At 52.6% G+C, this 14,998-nt stretch overlaps 3 protein-coding genes across 3 annotated transcripts; all 3 read right to left on the bottom strand.

Annotated features, from left to right (window-relative positions):
* Positions 1–6,404: 6,404 nt before the first annotated feature.
* N7532_011607 (uncharacterized protein) lies at positions 6,405–6,911 on the bottom strand (the record flags this gene model as incomplete). Its single annotated transcript, XM_056624098.1, has 1 exon — positions 6,405–6,911. One exon carries the CDS (start codon positions 6,909–6,911, stop codon positions 6,405–6,407), a length of 507 nt encoding a protein of 168 aa, XP_056469086.1.
* Positions 6,912–8,167: 1,256 nt separating this feature from the next.
* Positions 8,168–9,065, bottom strand: N7532_011606 (GNAT family N-acetyltransferase; the record flags this gene model as incomplete). The annotated part of the gene is made up of 3 exons (XM_056624097.1): positions 8,168–8,203; positions 8,275–8,838; positions 8,952–9,065. The coding sequence occupies 3 exons, from the start codon at positions 9,063–9,065 to the stop codon at positions 8,168–8,170; spliced, it is 714 nt and encodes a 237-aa protein (XP_056469085.1).
* A 1,048-nt stretch (positions 9,066–10,113) lies between these two features.
* Positions 10,114–13,146, bottom strand: N7532_011605 (arrestin family protein; the record flags this gene model as incomplete). Its single annotated transcript, XM_056624096.1, is given in 6 exon segments — positions 10,114–10,314; positions 10,332–10,814; positions 10,878–11,687; positions 11,702–12,619; positions 12,993–13,077; positions 13,124–13,146. 6 exon segments carry the CDS (start codon positions 13,144–13,146, stop codon positions 10,114–10,116), a joined length of 2,520 nt encoding a protein of 839 aa, XP_056469084.1.
* Between the last annotated feature and the right edge of the window lie 1,852 nt (positions 13,147–14,998).

The raw sequence follows: 14,998 nt of genomic DNA, 5'->3' as shown, positions 1-14,998 counted from the left end.
TTTTTTTTTTTTTAATTGAGTGGTCCATGACTCGAACTGACCACGTAGTACTTTTCCTAATTTTTTTTCCTCCTTCCCATTCCCCCGGCTCCCCTGCCGGCCCAAGTGTTAATCCATGTTGCAATGATGCCATTATTATAGGACCCATCATCGGATAACACCTAGCACCATCGGAAGGGTTTCAAGGTGGGACAGAGGCTGAGGTCGAAGATCCAGTTTTCATTTTTCATTTATTTTCCACCATTTTTTGGGGCCACCCTCCATCTTCCGCTTCCGTCTATAACGGTTAGTGTTTGGTTGGAGCCTGCTGTCTGTCCCGAATGCCCAACGCGTCGTGTCCCCAGCCAGGTTGCCCAGCCCCGGTGGGCATTGTTACAATGAATTGTCACAGGACAAGGCAGACGAGCATCGGCTGCTCGTCTGACGTCTCCATTGTACCCATTGTATAGGGACTGAGAGAGCAAAGGGCGGATTGTGCAATTAACCTCCGACGGACAAACTCCCCGTGGTGACAGCTCCCGGCGACGTAGTGTTTCCTGCATAAGCAACCTGACTAGCGCCACGTGTGGGTGGAAGAAGCATCAACGGCTGCGAGGAACCGATGTCGATCTCCCATCTACCCGATGGACAAGATACGGCAGTGATGGGGTTTCGTCATCGGAAGGGGGATGGTCAGGGAAGGGGCTGATCCCTGATAATCTTGGAATAATTTCCGCCTTTGTGCCCGTTCTCAACGGTCATCCAGAGATTCAAGGCAATTTTTGGGAATTGATTTTTTTGATTCGTTTTCTTTGATTTCCTTCCTGCAGGACCCGCTCATTGACAAGGGTTATCTTTTAGGGGTGTGTTGACAGGGGTGGTGGAGGGTGGGGGCCCAGAAAAAGCTACTGTGCAGAATTTACTACGTACTGTAGATACTGCCTCTTACCAGCAAAGATCAGATGTGGAATTATGGAGTAAATTTCGTCTCAGACATCGTTTGTGATTGACGACACTGTGTGTCCCCAGTCCCTTTTTCTTTCCTCGCCTTCCCACCTGAGGTGGTTAACATCCGCATTCTTCGTTCTCTTTCTTTTTTTTACAGCTGTCGGACATTCCCCCTCCGCCGCCACGCCTCTTAAGTCCACCATTACGTCCAATATCGGTCGAGGCCTGCCGTGGTACTTCATTGCCCTTCCATCGTCTTTTCATTCCTCTGGAATGAGTAACCTGATCTGACGGTTTACCCTCTCGCCCATCTCGCTCCTACCCTCGATGGGATCAAAATGTGCAACTACTTCAAAAACTACTATATCTATAGCGGATGCCAGAACCCCGCCGCCCATTTCATCCGAACCTCCTTGGACGGCTGCAAAGACGGCCACTGCCCCGAAAGTCCACACGACCGATTTATCGTGGTCGTAGGAAAATGCCTCCTCTGCTGCACCACACGATGAACCATTTTTTTCAAAAAAAAAAAAAAAAAGTGAACACTCGTGAAGACGACTCCAACGAAAAGCATTTTTTTTTGTTGACCCAATTTTTCGCGTCATTTGCCTTTTTATTATCAATCGGGCGTTTGACCTCCACTTCTCCATTTTCTGTGCCCGGCCCGCCGTTCCATTTACGAACAATCACCAGGAGGAACTATGATTCGGCCACAGCCGACTCTCTTCAAGCAATCCACCAAGACCCGCGCTGCCGATCCGACAATGGGCTCGTTCAATTTGGAATCGATTATTCGTCAGCGTGGCCCTGATCGACCTTTTTTTTTTTAATATATTTATATTTTAATATTTTTTCTAGCGGGTGTGCTGGGATTGTTTAGGTGTGCTTTTGGGGCGGAGGGGGGGCACCCATTTTAAACTTTGTGCCCTGGAGGATTTCTACATTCGCCGATACTCCGGAAGTATTGGCATTACACATGCCCCTGGTCTTTGATTGTGTTCCGAGCGTCGGGAGTTGGGAGCACCATGGCCCTGTGTCTTTCTATTTTTTTGGCTGTCGAGTCATCTTGTTGGTCTCTGCTGTCTCTGCTGTTTGAGTTGACTCTTTTCATTTTTGGCGTTTAATGGGGCTGTGAGCGCGCTAGACATACTTTGCTGGTTTTCGGGCCCTGGTACCAATACCACGGAATGAGTTATTGTTTTTATATTTTTCTGGAAACCATGCCCTGCGTGTGTATCTACCATCTGCATTCTCTTGGCACCTTCGGGGCCCCCTTTTGTACGATTACGACCTCACTTGCATGACGTTATTTGTATTCCCGTCATTGTTTTGTCCCAACCTCTCCGATGCCGCATCGTCACATGCGATCTATGACCAGCACACCATACAAACGAGGGGTTTGACGGGCTCTCGGACCCGAATACCCACCACGAGGGAAGCGCGCCGTTATGAAGTGTCGATTAAGGCCTGGGTCTAGGGGGTGTGTGCCGCACGGACAACGTGGTTCTACTCTTCCCCCATGGAATCCCGTTATCCAGCTGTGCAGAGCGGCCAAGAGGTGGGAGGGGGACGGGGCCCAGCACAGTAGCATGATGACAGCCCTATCTTCGGCAAAAAAAAAAAAAAAAAAAAAAGGTTCGCCTGTCCAGTCCGCATCTCCATGCTGAGCAAGGTCGGTCCCCAATCTGGAGAAGGAGAAGAAGTAGGCCGCAGAGGAGGAGTTTCCCCGGCCAAAGTCCGTGCTTCAGTAGCGATGGCGCGCGCATTGCAGTTGTGGAGTAAAGAGGGGCGGGGGAGGGTGCATTGTATCTCTGTGGCCTTTTTTTCTTGTTCTTTTCTTGTTCCTCTCTTGTTGAAAGATAACTGCGCTGATCCTAGCAGACAAAGAAATTGGAGTGAGAGAAATAAAATGGGAAAAATCCCAGCCGAAATTTTAGAAAAAGACAAATTAAATTAAGACCAGGGAATGCCTCGAGCCACGTCCGAATCGCTGGGAATCCACGCAATCACCGTGCGCTTCGGAACCGACTCGTTGAAACGAAGCTTCACTGTGGTGCGCCCCCTACAGGGATAATTCGTTCTCGTCGATTGTATCTGCTCGGAGGAATTGAGCCAGTTCGAAACCGTGCTTGAGTGCGGGCTCCGTCCGATAGTTGCTCCTTTGGTGGATCCTGGAGGAATACTGGGGACGGAGTGGTTGACGGATAATGCGTCGAAGTCACCGGACCTCGTAACTGAGGGGACCCTCAGGCAGGGTAGGGTACATTAGGATACCCCTAAGGTACCCTAAGGGCCTCAGGTAGGGTAAGGTAGAAGTACACCGGCATAACTCGTAACTTTAATGCTGCCGGGCCGGCGTCGAGAGCCCTCCGCCGGCACAGTCGCCATGATGCAATCAGAGGGGCTGGGGATTTAAGGGGGGTGGAAGGGAAACCGATTTAGGCCAGAGACGGGCCAGGGTGGGCAACTTTAGGGCTTGGAGCATCCGAAGGGCCCGCGGCTGCGGATAGTAGATTGGCAAGGCCAGACAGCCAGCCAGGCCCGCTGGCCAAGGGCAAAAGGCAGAGAGCGGGCCAAAGGGGGCGCGGAGGGCTCTGGAAGAACACTAGACTAGTGTACGCTCGGTAGGTGCTCCGAGGCCCGTCCATGGTGGAGTGATCAAGTGCCGGATAGGGTGAGGCAATGTCTGGAACACTAACTCCCTCCCAGAATCCAGATGGCGCTAGACGCAGGCCTTAGCCTGGGAACGGTGCGCAGTCCGTTCGGACCGCGCTGCGCACACACATGCAGATTCTTGCTTCGATTATTTTCCGGAAGACGCGCTTTTATCTAGCTTCTTCTTCCGCATTAGGGGATACCATAAGGGACGCATCTACTCCATCCGCCAGCATGAAACTGCACCTCGGCGGGTCATGGCGCGGGAAACGAGTCTCGCATCAAGAAACCATGACGCCGGAGAGACTTGGATGAGAACGTGAGGATGGTTACTATGCCCAGAGGAGAAATTGTAGGAATGGCTCCAGTGGCTGGTCGGATTTGTGGGAATTGAGACTGCGTGCCGTGTCGGGCGCTCATTGGGACCTGAAGTAATACTAGGAGATACTACTAGGACTACCAGTCGAGTAGGTTGTTGATATGAATACTTTGGTCAGGGCCCCTGGTCTCGGGAGTAAAGTGCTGCCGGCAGAACCCTCGAGTACCGGCTAGGAACCGTGGAACGTAGTGACATGGCGTCCCGTACTAGGGTTCTTTTGCTGGTTTCTGAAGATTATCATAGACGGGGCAATGCCACCGTCTAGATCGGGTAATCTCCATGCACGCCGATCTTTCAATTGACAAGCCGCGCCCAGACAGCTGCAGGCCTGTTCGAATCCGAGCAGCTGTGCATGGAGCACGTACAATCGGTTGTATTGCCACACCCCGCGCCGACTGGCAAAAGTTCCTGCATGGACTCACGATCTCGACCCGCAGTGTATTCTGTACATCGGCGTTCTTTATCTCCGCCCCAACGGATCTGTTGAGGCTTTCACATGCCTCCCTGCGCACCCTCCCGCGGCCGTCATCACAGAGCAGACCCTCGCAATGACATGGCCTGACAAGGACAAGGACCTTGGTGGCGCGAGAAATGGGGCAATGTCGTGGAGGGGCTCGAGGCTGGAGGAGCCGGGTCGAGTATACTACACTGCGACCTATGAGAGGGAGGTCGAGAACTCCGTCCGCCCCTCTCATTTCAACGGTTGAGCCACGGACAGGGGCCTTCCTCCAGCTGCTAGTCTAGACCCGGCGGACGGAGCTTAGGTGTTCATCCGAAGCCGACAATTCGTGATAAGCAAATGAAATTGACAACGTGTTCATTTCCAGGTGGCTTGGCCTCGTTCGTGGCCCAACGAGGCGAGTTCACCATGTTCGACGGAGTTCTAGATATTCTTTCCCAGTACTGCGTCCGCCCCAATTATTCATCTAGACCATGCTTACTTCATTGTCCGATAATGGAAACTTTATCGCATGGGGAAATTCCAGATAGGATTAAGCTTAAGGCCGTGAGATCGGATGATGATGATGTCTGTGGTATTGGCATTGCTCACTTCCTTGAATTTCGGCCAGTACTTCTTTCGCTTTCATATGCAGACTCAGAAAGCAAACATCAAACCGTTGAACCTACCGAGGGGATTCCGCCAGGTAACTCCGTCGATAGCCAATTTCCTGGCACCTACCTAGGTAGGCCGTACCTAGGTAGGCCGTACCTAGGCATATCCAATGGAGGTATTTTTCTTGGCTTGACTCCCTATCCCATCGTATGACCCCCATGTGCAATTATCCATTCCATTTGAGTAAGTTGACTCCGTTCGACGCAATGAACAGGTCCGCGATGGGATCTTTAACCGCCCGGCCGATCCCAGCACACGGTCTGTGCGGAAATTGAGCTTTCGGGTGGAGAACCGAAGCCACACCCGCAATTCGAGGGGCAACTGGGGCAATTGGGGGGCCAGATGTACGGAGACCCAAGACTTGGTAACTCCAGTTGTAGATCAGGCACCGACAGCCGAAAACAGGAAAAGCAGGCCAGCGCGAATCGCACGCCGCACAAAGAAAAAAGCAGACTGATCGGCGCAGGATGAAGTTTGTAACCGTGGTACAATTCTAGGCCATGGCAGTTGACGCCAGCGGGCAACAACAAATCCCCTTCACGTGCCCTCGCCTTCGCCTGCACACGCGCATTATAATAGCCGAGCCGGCAAATCGCAAATCCCGGAGGAACTGGTTTTTCCTTCAATTCTTTTCCGATCGCGATTTGAAACTGCAGTATGGTATCAGAATGCGGCTAATCCCGCCAGATCTCCACTGATATGCCCGTCTGCCACAACAAATTACCAAAGTGCCAATATCAAAAAAAAACATGAAACGTTCATGCATGGAATGTTTGCCCTCCACAAGCGAGCCCGGGCATGCTCCGTGCCGATGATAGAAATGACCAGTGCAAGACGCTGGAGACTAACTCCAGAAAAGTCTTTGTCGGCCCCCGGAAAATGAGCCCAATCGATGACAGACTCCGGCAGTGCATGTTTGCGATAGGGGATCACCGGCTCTCAAACCGCGCCCCGACTCACTAGCCGACGTCACTGGTTGCAGTACCGAGTGAGATGCATTGTCGATCTATTTCCACTTGGCGTTTCACCTCCAGCCGGTGGGGGTGCGTTCATGCAGGGTTCTCGTCCAGGTTTGTTGCGCGTACAGCTTATATTTCCGGAACGGGATCTGATCGCACGACCTGGCCAAGTGGTTTGTTTGGACCGGACAGGCTCTCAGCTCTCAGTCTGCCGTGTGATGACGGCCGATATCACACGCCCAAGGCTGGTTGATGCAGGAAGATGTGGGGTGGAGCAACAGCACTATATTAGTTATTATGTTACAGGAATTGTTCCAGCCAATGTCTGGCTGTCAGTGAGGTCGTCTTAATTAACCGCCGCCGATCCACCTCAAAAGCGTACCTCTGGCCGGACTGCAATGCGCTTGGGCGAGTATCTTGGCGGCAGGGTAGTATAGCGAGGACAGGGCTTCCGTGATAACTTGGTTGGAAAAGAAAGTCCCGATAGGTCGCCGAGGCGAAGGCTCAAACTCGACGATGCGCGTTTGCGACCTGATGACGACGTCTCCGGCTCGTCAGTGGTCGAGGGCCGTGACAGGTGACCTGGTGGAGGCGGCGGTGTACAGGAGACGGTGATCAGACTGTGCAAGTAGTGGAATGACTCTTCTTCCACCAGTTGCGTGTCGGCGGCATTTCCGATGGTGGTGGATTGCGTGGTGGTCGTTGTCACGAGGGACCGTGAAGACGATCGCTTGGACCGCAACGTTGTAGTGGCAGACGATCGGCCGACACTTGCAGCGAGGGCGGCGAGCTGGCTGACCATGAAATCGGTGTCGCTGCAGCAGGGCACGTCTCGCTTTGGAGTGGCTGTTGGATGGGTGGAAGAGGGCGGAGGCATGTCGTTGGCCCATTCTGCCGCGGTGGTAGAATCCCGTTTCAACTGACAACGTCGGGCGATAAAGGTCCGAACGAGGGACCAGGGATTGCAGTCTCGATGAAATAGCGGAGACAGCATATTGATGGAGGGCAGTGCTACACTAAAGAATTGTAAATATCCAATGAGCAAAAGTCACGATATCTGGGGGTCTTCACATCCAACCTACCATATGTCCACAATTTGATATCTCACGGTATTCCACCTAAGACTGTAGCGCTAAAGGCGTATGTCAAACAATTAAACGCCGTGTTCTAGTTGAATTTATTCCGAATTCCTCGAAAATCCGCCTCAATCAGGACATTATATACTCCACTCAGCCCCCTAAATGTCATCCTCATTCTTATATTCGACACTTTCACGAAACCAAAACAAGGGTTCATTTTCATCCGCCCAGCCCAACAACCCTGGTAGTATGAATCCGAAAAAAGATAAAAAACTAAACCAAGTCCCCATTCAAATCCAACCAAGCCCCGAACACCGGGAAATTTCCAGGAACCCAGAACCGACCTTGGTACCACGATCAAATATCGCCTCAGACCACTAAATCGGGGAAATGCACACGGCAACCCACCTCAGCCTCCGACATCGACCTTGAAAAGCGAACGTGCCCTTTCCATCAATGCTGACTGCATCTGCATATGCAGGTGTCCCTCGCCGGAACAGAGAAGTTTATATTCTGCGAAAGGTCATATGCGCCCTGTCGCTCCGTTGACAAACGCGGTGCGCCACGGATCCCCGGCCGCGCTTGCGGCGATAGTTTTCGCGCCGTCATCGACCCGGCCCGTTTGTGGGTCATGGGGTTTGATGGGGCTTTGACAATTGGGATGGTTATGGGTGGGGTCAGGGCATTGGGGCTGGTTTGCAATTTGGCTGGGGTTTGAGATTGGGATATGTAGAGATCCGCTGCTGGGTCTAAGTGCCGATGCGGCTTGTGCTGCTCGAGTAGAAGTAAGCAAACGGGAGATACTAGATATTGGTATGAAAGGGGAAGGATATAGTGTAGTTCTCGAGATGATTGGTATTGGTAGTCAATGAGTTCAAAGTTTCCCGATCATATGACATCGGGTTGAATTCAGTAACCTTGCTTTAAAAAAAAAAAAAAAAAAAAAAAAAAAAAAAAAAAATAAACATATGGATTGGTATGCCTGTGTAATTCATAAGGTCATAGCGCATGCTTGTGCAACGCAAATGGCCGAACCCTGATCATGGCTGCTAAATCACTCGGCCTTGGGGTTGCGAACCATGCAGTAAAGCTGTCATGGCCACGAAGGGTCATTCGTTAGCAATGTCTCACAGCAGGACGAACCTAATCACGAACACGTACCATACAAGCATCATCCCCATCGCGACACTCCATCTCACTCTTCATTTCAAACCCAATCCGCTCGTAGATCTGCACATTCGGCACGTTTTTCGAGCTCTCCAGATAGCACTTGACCCCCTCTTCATCCGCACGCTTCGTAATCGTCTCGAAGAGGAGTTTCCCGATCCCCCTTCCCTGCGCCTCGGGGCTGACAGCCACGATATTGCAGAAATAGTATCCACGGGGGTCATCCCAGATCTGGGATTGTGCTTCTTGCTGGCGCTCCTTCCAGATCCAATATCGGTTCGTGCGTAGCCCGCCATGGCCGAGATATCGCACGTTGTTGAGAAACTGGCCGAAGGAAAGTACCCAGCCTTGGTACCACGCATACCAGCTCTCTGGCTGCGATGCGTCATGCGGTGCCATCCAACAGGAGACTCCGAGGATAGGGAATGACTCTGAAGAGTCCTTTTCCGCGGTCTCTTTGGCTACCTGGAAAATTGCGTTGTTGATGCCCCATCGGCAGCGAGCAGCGAGCGAGTCATGGTTTCGTTGCTTGTTGAACTGTGCAGGGCTCTCCCAGATCTCCGCAAGTCGATGTCCATGATCGACCGCGTCATGGGGAGACTCAATGTTAGCAAGGTAGGCTTGAGGGATACCTCTTAAAAGTTCTATCCGGAATGGAGGATTGTGCATACCGTCTCCGCATCGAACACCCACTTGAAATACGGATCGTCTGCGAAGGCCTGCTGGATGACTTGGATCGCACCGGGGATATCGGCCTCGGTCAAATCAACGATTTCGATCGCCATGATGGATCTGTTCTTGGACCAGTAGCGGATCAATCAAGTTGTGTCGATCTGGTTGGTGATTGAATCGGTATCGCAACCCCGCAGCATCAAAGCAGTGAGAAGCCGAGAGGTCAAAGTCGGTGAGAGCTCAGGGAACGAGTTTCAAGAGTCCACCTCTTTAGGTGTGATTGATCAACGTGACTATATCCTGAGTTCAGATTCAGGTCGCTCAAAACTTGCAAGACCTAATTGTTGGACTACTCACCGGAAAACTCCTCGATCTGGGCCGAATGAAGGAGTCTAGCACAAGGCCTTTGTCGTCAACCGGGAAATGTTGAACAGAGTGTTCAGGCGATGATTGGAAATTTCAAAGCTTCAGTCAAAGTGCGAGGTCGAGGTTGTTGACGAGGAATGAGGAGCAGGCAGCTGTTACTGGGAACTTGGGTCATGACAGTATGTGGGGATGCTCTAAACCGGGGAAGGCAGCTGGAAGCGGACCGCGCTGCTTTGTGATATCTTATCGCCGCCAAGAAGCCAACCTTGGGAAGCAGCGTGGGTGAGTTCGATGGTGTTACGGAGCAGCAAGGAAAATCGAAGGACCAACGCCTTTTCTAACATAATTTTAGGTGGCATGGCAATGAGCTATAAGTGACTGAATAAATGGAAAAAAATGAAACCGTGTGAACTAGACATATATAGAAGACCTTTGGCGCGGAGTGCACCAACCGTACTATTTGCTCATTTTGAGAACGATGCAGAAATATATCAAGGAATACACATATGTATGTAGAACCTTGCAGCACATGACACCCTCACGCCTTTTGCCAAATGATATGAAGAGCAGAGTAATCCGAACCGGACCCAATGTGCCGACCAAACTTAGCCCACTCCAAACACACTTGTAACCAAATTCAGAAAATGACCGTAGAATCTATAAAACGCTTGCGAAGAAAACGAAAAAAAAAAAAAAAAGACCTCCTACACCGTTGCCGGTATGAAAAATCGTAACTTCATGGCTCAGATATCGTGAGATGGGAATCGACCGCACTATACTGTTCAGGAGAATAGTTCATGACGCGGTGAAATCGTCCAGTCGCACCCATTCCCGTGGTACATCCATGCTGCGATTGACACGTCCGCCCGGGGTGAGAGGCACGTCGACACGGCCTCGGCCTCGATCGTCGTCATCTTGGTCCTCGTAGAATGAAAGCCGGGAGAAGTAGTCCTCCAGCACGGCCTCGCGCTCAGCATTTCCAACAATCGTGGTGTACTCCGGGGGGGAGTAACGAGAGGTGGCGGTGGAGGAACGTCTTCAAAGGCCGGAGGAGCAAACGAGGGCGTTCGGAGAAGATGCATGGGACGGGGGTTGGGGTTGGGTGGCTCGCGCTCATTGTTAGGCTCGCGAGCCAAGTGAGCCTGGGGTGGACGGGCGAGACCACCAGAACCATTCGTAAAGCTTCGAGAAACAGCACGGCCTGGGCCAATCGAGGCGCGCCGACCGAGGTTGGGATTCGTAGAAGAATCTTCCCGATCGGAACCGGATTGACCTGCGGTGTATTCTCGTGTTGCCAGGGGTGCTCCGGGGCAGCCGCATTCAAACTCCTGTGCGGGTGGTTCTGGTTCGGCCGCTGGATTCGTATATGCCGGGAGGTAAATATTTGCCTGAGTAGCCTTGCAAGAGAGAATGTGGAAGGGCGAATCAATGGAAATTTCAAAATGTCTGCGTTTTGTAGGATCTCTCTCGTCGACCTTTGAGAGACGAAGAACAATCTGTATTGAAATTATCATGTAAGTTTCATAACTATCAACATGAAGACACAATGAGCGACTTACCTTGATCCAATGATTGATTTGAATGTTCTCGTAGGTCGTGTCAAAGTGCAGACGCTGCGCTTCATCTCGATTCCTCATTTCGTGGCAGCTCGGTAATTGAACACTGAATTCCATTTCCGTGGGCCCAACACCACTTTCACTCGAGAGATTACCCAGCAAGTTTGTTCGGGACCGATCCACGATTTCCTCTCCTCGAGCCGCGGCCGCACGGTGATCCCAGTCAATACCACCACCTGCCGTGACACGCATCGAGCTACCGGGGTAGGTACTGGTACTGGCGGATTCGGCGCGCTTTTCGAACAGGAGAACCTTCTTCGCGGGCTGTAGTCGATGCACGCTCTTGTCTGCGGTCCAATGTTGGATGTTCTCAGTCACATAGACCTTGATTCGATGGCATTCCACTTTTGCGAGCGGCGTCAGTTTGAACGCGACGGGGATTTGAGACCCCAGAGGGAAAGATTTCCCGGATATTACAATATCATAATGAAGTTGGTCCTCCCAATTTCGCGAAATCGCAATCGGTTCGACCTGTTCCAATGACCCTTCGGCTGGGGTGCGGATGACGGGAATCTCCATCGTGCCGAGCAGGTTAGGCCGGAATGCGCCGGATCGCTCGACAATCGCCTCCAAATCGTATTTCACGAATCCCAAGTCGGTTTTGATCGTTTCCGGGAGAGAGCCGTCGATTGGGAACTCAAAACTATATAGATAATCGCCAACAGGGAACATTCGGTAGTTGCGCTGTTGCTGAGCTTGAAGACTCGGCGGAGTATCGTTTCGACTAAAGCTTCGCGAATGACCACGGGTAGTCTGTACTGAAAGACGCTTAGGGTCTCGTGCGGTGGTCGGGCCAAGGTTGGTGGTAGAGCCGCTCTTGGAGAAGAGTTCGCGGGTCGTTGCGGATACAACGTCCTTCCCCGGGCCGGGGAAATAGGTTTGGCATGCTGGTAGTAATGTGCGCCATAATCATTCTGCATCAAGGCCGTATCACCATGGTTGAAATATACAACACCGTGGGTGAAAAGATCTTTTTTATCGTGGAAATGAATCTTCTTGGGCGGGATGCCATCGGGCCAGTCAGTTTGGGCGTGGCCGCGGAACTGTATCGAGATCTTCTTGATCTTAACACTCTTGGTGACTTTGAGGTGTATTTGACCCCGTAGAATCGCCGATTTCTTCGAGCTCGGGTCATGTTGGTCGTAACCCTGCAGATAAAGAACCGGTTCTGTCAAGGCAATGCCGACGGTCAGTCCGCTCCCCGTTGCGACGATCTTCTCATTACGAAGCGGTGGGAACGGCGTGCTCAGCTGGGGCACTGTGCTGGCAGCGTCAGCCACCGGCCGGGGCAGGAGCTCCGTCGCCATCGGGGACTCTGTGTTCATATCCCTCCTCTCGGTCTCTTCGGGAACGTGGTGTGGCCCCTCGGAAGAGACAATGATCTCGGAAACCGGCCGAGGGCCACCAGCACCGCTACAGCGCGGATTTATACGTCGCGGGGGCGCGGGGGACTGAATTCCCGACGACCGTAAGCGAAGGAATCGCTTCGCGTTTTCACGTGGGCCCGCCAGCTTTTTGAGGATGGAACCGCGACGGGTTTGCTTGGGGAACTGCTCTTCAACCGCGTTGAGGCAGACCGAACGGCGTCGGATCGACCGGGTCCGAATGAGGCTAGCGAGCGATAACGAAGGTATAGCGAAGTAATCGGACGGAGAGGTGTCAATAGATCCCGACCGCGATGAAACCTGCGGGGGATAATGTGAGCGGCCATCATCGTGAGTTTCCGCGGCGCATAGTGGATCAAAAGGAAGATGTTGGAAAGGAAGATTCGGCCGCTGGGTGCTTTATTCTTTCCTTCTTTTATTTTTTTTTCTGCTCTCCTTTCTTTTGCCCCTCTCGCACACAGAGTTTCTGACAGACTCTCGCGGTGTATGCCACGGAAGACTGCGAACCACTGGCGTGTCTGGTCGCAAAAGTGCCAGGAATGCGGGGGGAGAGAGGGGGTTTGGGCCAGGGCCAGATGTTTTTCAAGGGAAAACCAACGACGCGACCAGACGACCGGACGGACAAGGGGGGGGATAGAATCGGCAGGGAGGGCGACACAGAGTGTATACTTACCGTGGCCTTTAATGGGGGTGTGGTTGCTTCTTTTGATCCCTTGTGCTCCCCCTTCAATTCGCGACAACGCAAGGAGCACACCGATCTTTGCAGGAGAGATGGAATCCTCGGGGCGCTGACTTCATAAGCACGGGTCCTCCACTCCGGTGATCATCGCCGCGCAGATCCTTTGGGCAGCGCGCAGGATTGGCTGCGGGGTGACTAAATTGTGGTTCCTAGCAGCTTTTTGCGCGTTGACTCTCCGTAATGTGGCGCTCACCGATGACCGGGGCGTTCTTGGAGGGGATTTGGAGGAGGCAGTGCGGGTGTCGGACAAAAAAAAGATGATTGGGAGCATATGCAAGATGAAACAGGGGGATGCGAAGTCCTCATAGAAGAAGGGTCCACTTAATGGAGGAAGAAGTCTGGAAGAGGGACTGGAACCCGGATCGATGATGACATGATATCGACGAGATCCGCTTTGCCGGCAATCCGGGCCAGTGGTGACTAACCATCTAGAATTGTATGGACAGAACTACAACGGGGTCCACGGAGCCAGAGGGAGAGAGTAAAAAATTACTGTATGATTGAGATGTCGAGTGGAGACCTTCTGGCCCCCGTCACGACGCCAAATCTCCATGTGCACCGATTCTGGGGCGGACGGCTCCTTGCAATGTCTCAGCATTCTTGGTGCGCTACGCTCCAATACCTTCAGGACAAGACACTGTCGCCTGCGGCCATGTATGCGGCCACGTACAAGAGAGATAAGACAATGGCACGTAATCTGTCGTGTGCTGTCTCAACTCGGCATCTCAGCTCGTTTATGGCAAACGAGTAGGATATACGGATGCCCGGCACTGCTTCCCTGTTCGCCTCCGCCAAAGCCGAGACTCGGGTGTGGGGATAGCGCGTCCATCGGGAAAAGACTGAGAAGGCAGAAGGCTGTGAACAAGGCGTCGCACACGAGGAACTGCTGCCTCATTACCACAGCCACGAAGCATGGAGCGCGGAGCACAGAACACGCCGTAAAAACTAGGAGTAGGGAATAATGATTCTTTCCCTCGTGCTAGTACCACCCAAAGCACGCAGATTCGAGAGGTCGCCGCCAGGGACGCTGGGGGAGCATCCACCAGCGGTGTCTAATGGCGGGCCCTGATTTTCTGAGTTTGCTGCACGAGCCATGCCCAAACCCCCTTCTCTCCCCAGGTACAAACCGGATGGCGATCGCCATCTGAATGGCCGGTGTGTGGTCCCGCAGACATGAGATTGGAGTAGAAGCATCTGGCACTGACGGCACCGATGGGACGAGACGGCGACCAAGCAGGGGAGATCTGCGTCTGCACCGATTATCTCTGCTCTGGTCAGATGTTCGTGCTGGACTCGTTCCAGTTCCAGTTTCTCTTTTTGCGCGGATGTTCTGGCGGGTCCGAGCGATGACAGCTGGGCGATGACCTCATGAGGGCCGGACTTGACCCGGTGTAAACGCGTCCTCTGGGGCCCGCCTCATAGGGCCGTCTTTCTTGACGCGGTGATGGTGTTCCCGGGTCCCTGGTCCGTTGGAGAAAGCTTTGAGAGGGTTGGGAGCATCTATGTAAAGGTGAGGCATATGCTCGTTCTGTCCGTGCCTCCCGCGGGCCGCCTGCCCTGCTTTTCTTGAACGGGCCAGCCCTACTCTAACTCCGAACTAGCACTAAGCCCTCTGGTCCATGGCCTCTGCTCTCGTTCCCGTAGTTGTCTACTCCTACATCATTTCTATCTCTGCCTGTTTAATGCCGAGGCCTGCCCATCGGCCTCTTCACAAGTGTTAAGGCTAAAAATTATTTTTTTTTGGTCTCTGATGACCGATGACATGTTTGGGCGATGGAGTCGCACAATCAACTTCTGTGCTACCAACCTCCCTCGGGAGCAGCATCGACGTGACAGGTCACGAACGAAACCCCCCTTCTTTGGGGAAATGCATCAGTTTCCAGAAGGCCGTGGATGCCTCGTCCAGCCTCCGAATCGATCATCAAGGAATGGAAACTGAA

Source organism: Penicillium argentinense (genome assembly GCF_028826775.1).
Source record: "Penicillium argentinense strain IBT 30761 chromosome Unknown utg000011l_segment0_segment0, whole genome shotgun sequence".
Lineage (NCBI taxonomy): Eukaryota > Fungi > Ascomycota > Eurotiomycetes > Eurotiales > Aspergillaceae > Penicillium > Penicillium argentinense.
Note: the sequence above shows the minus strand (reverse complement) of the source record. Positions and strands in the feature narration are given on the sequence as shown.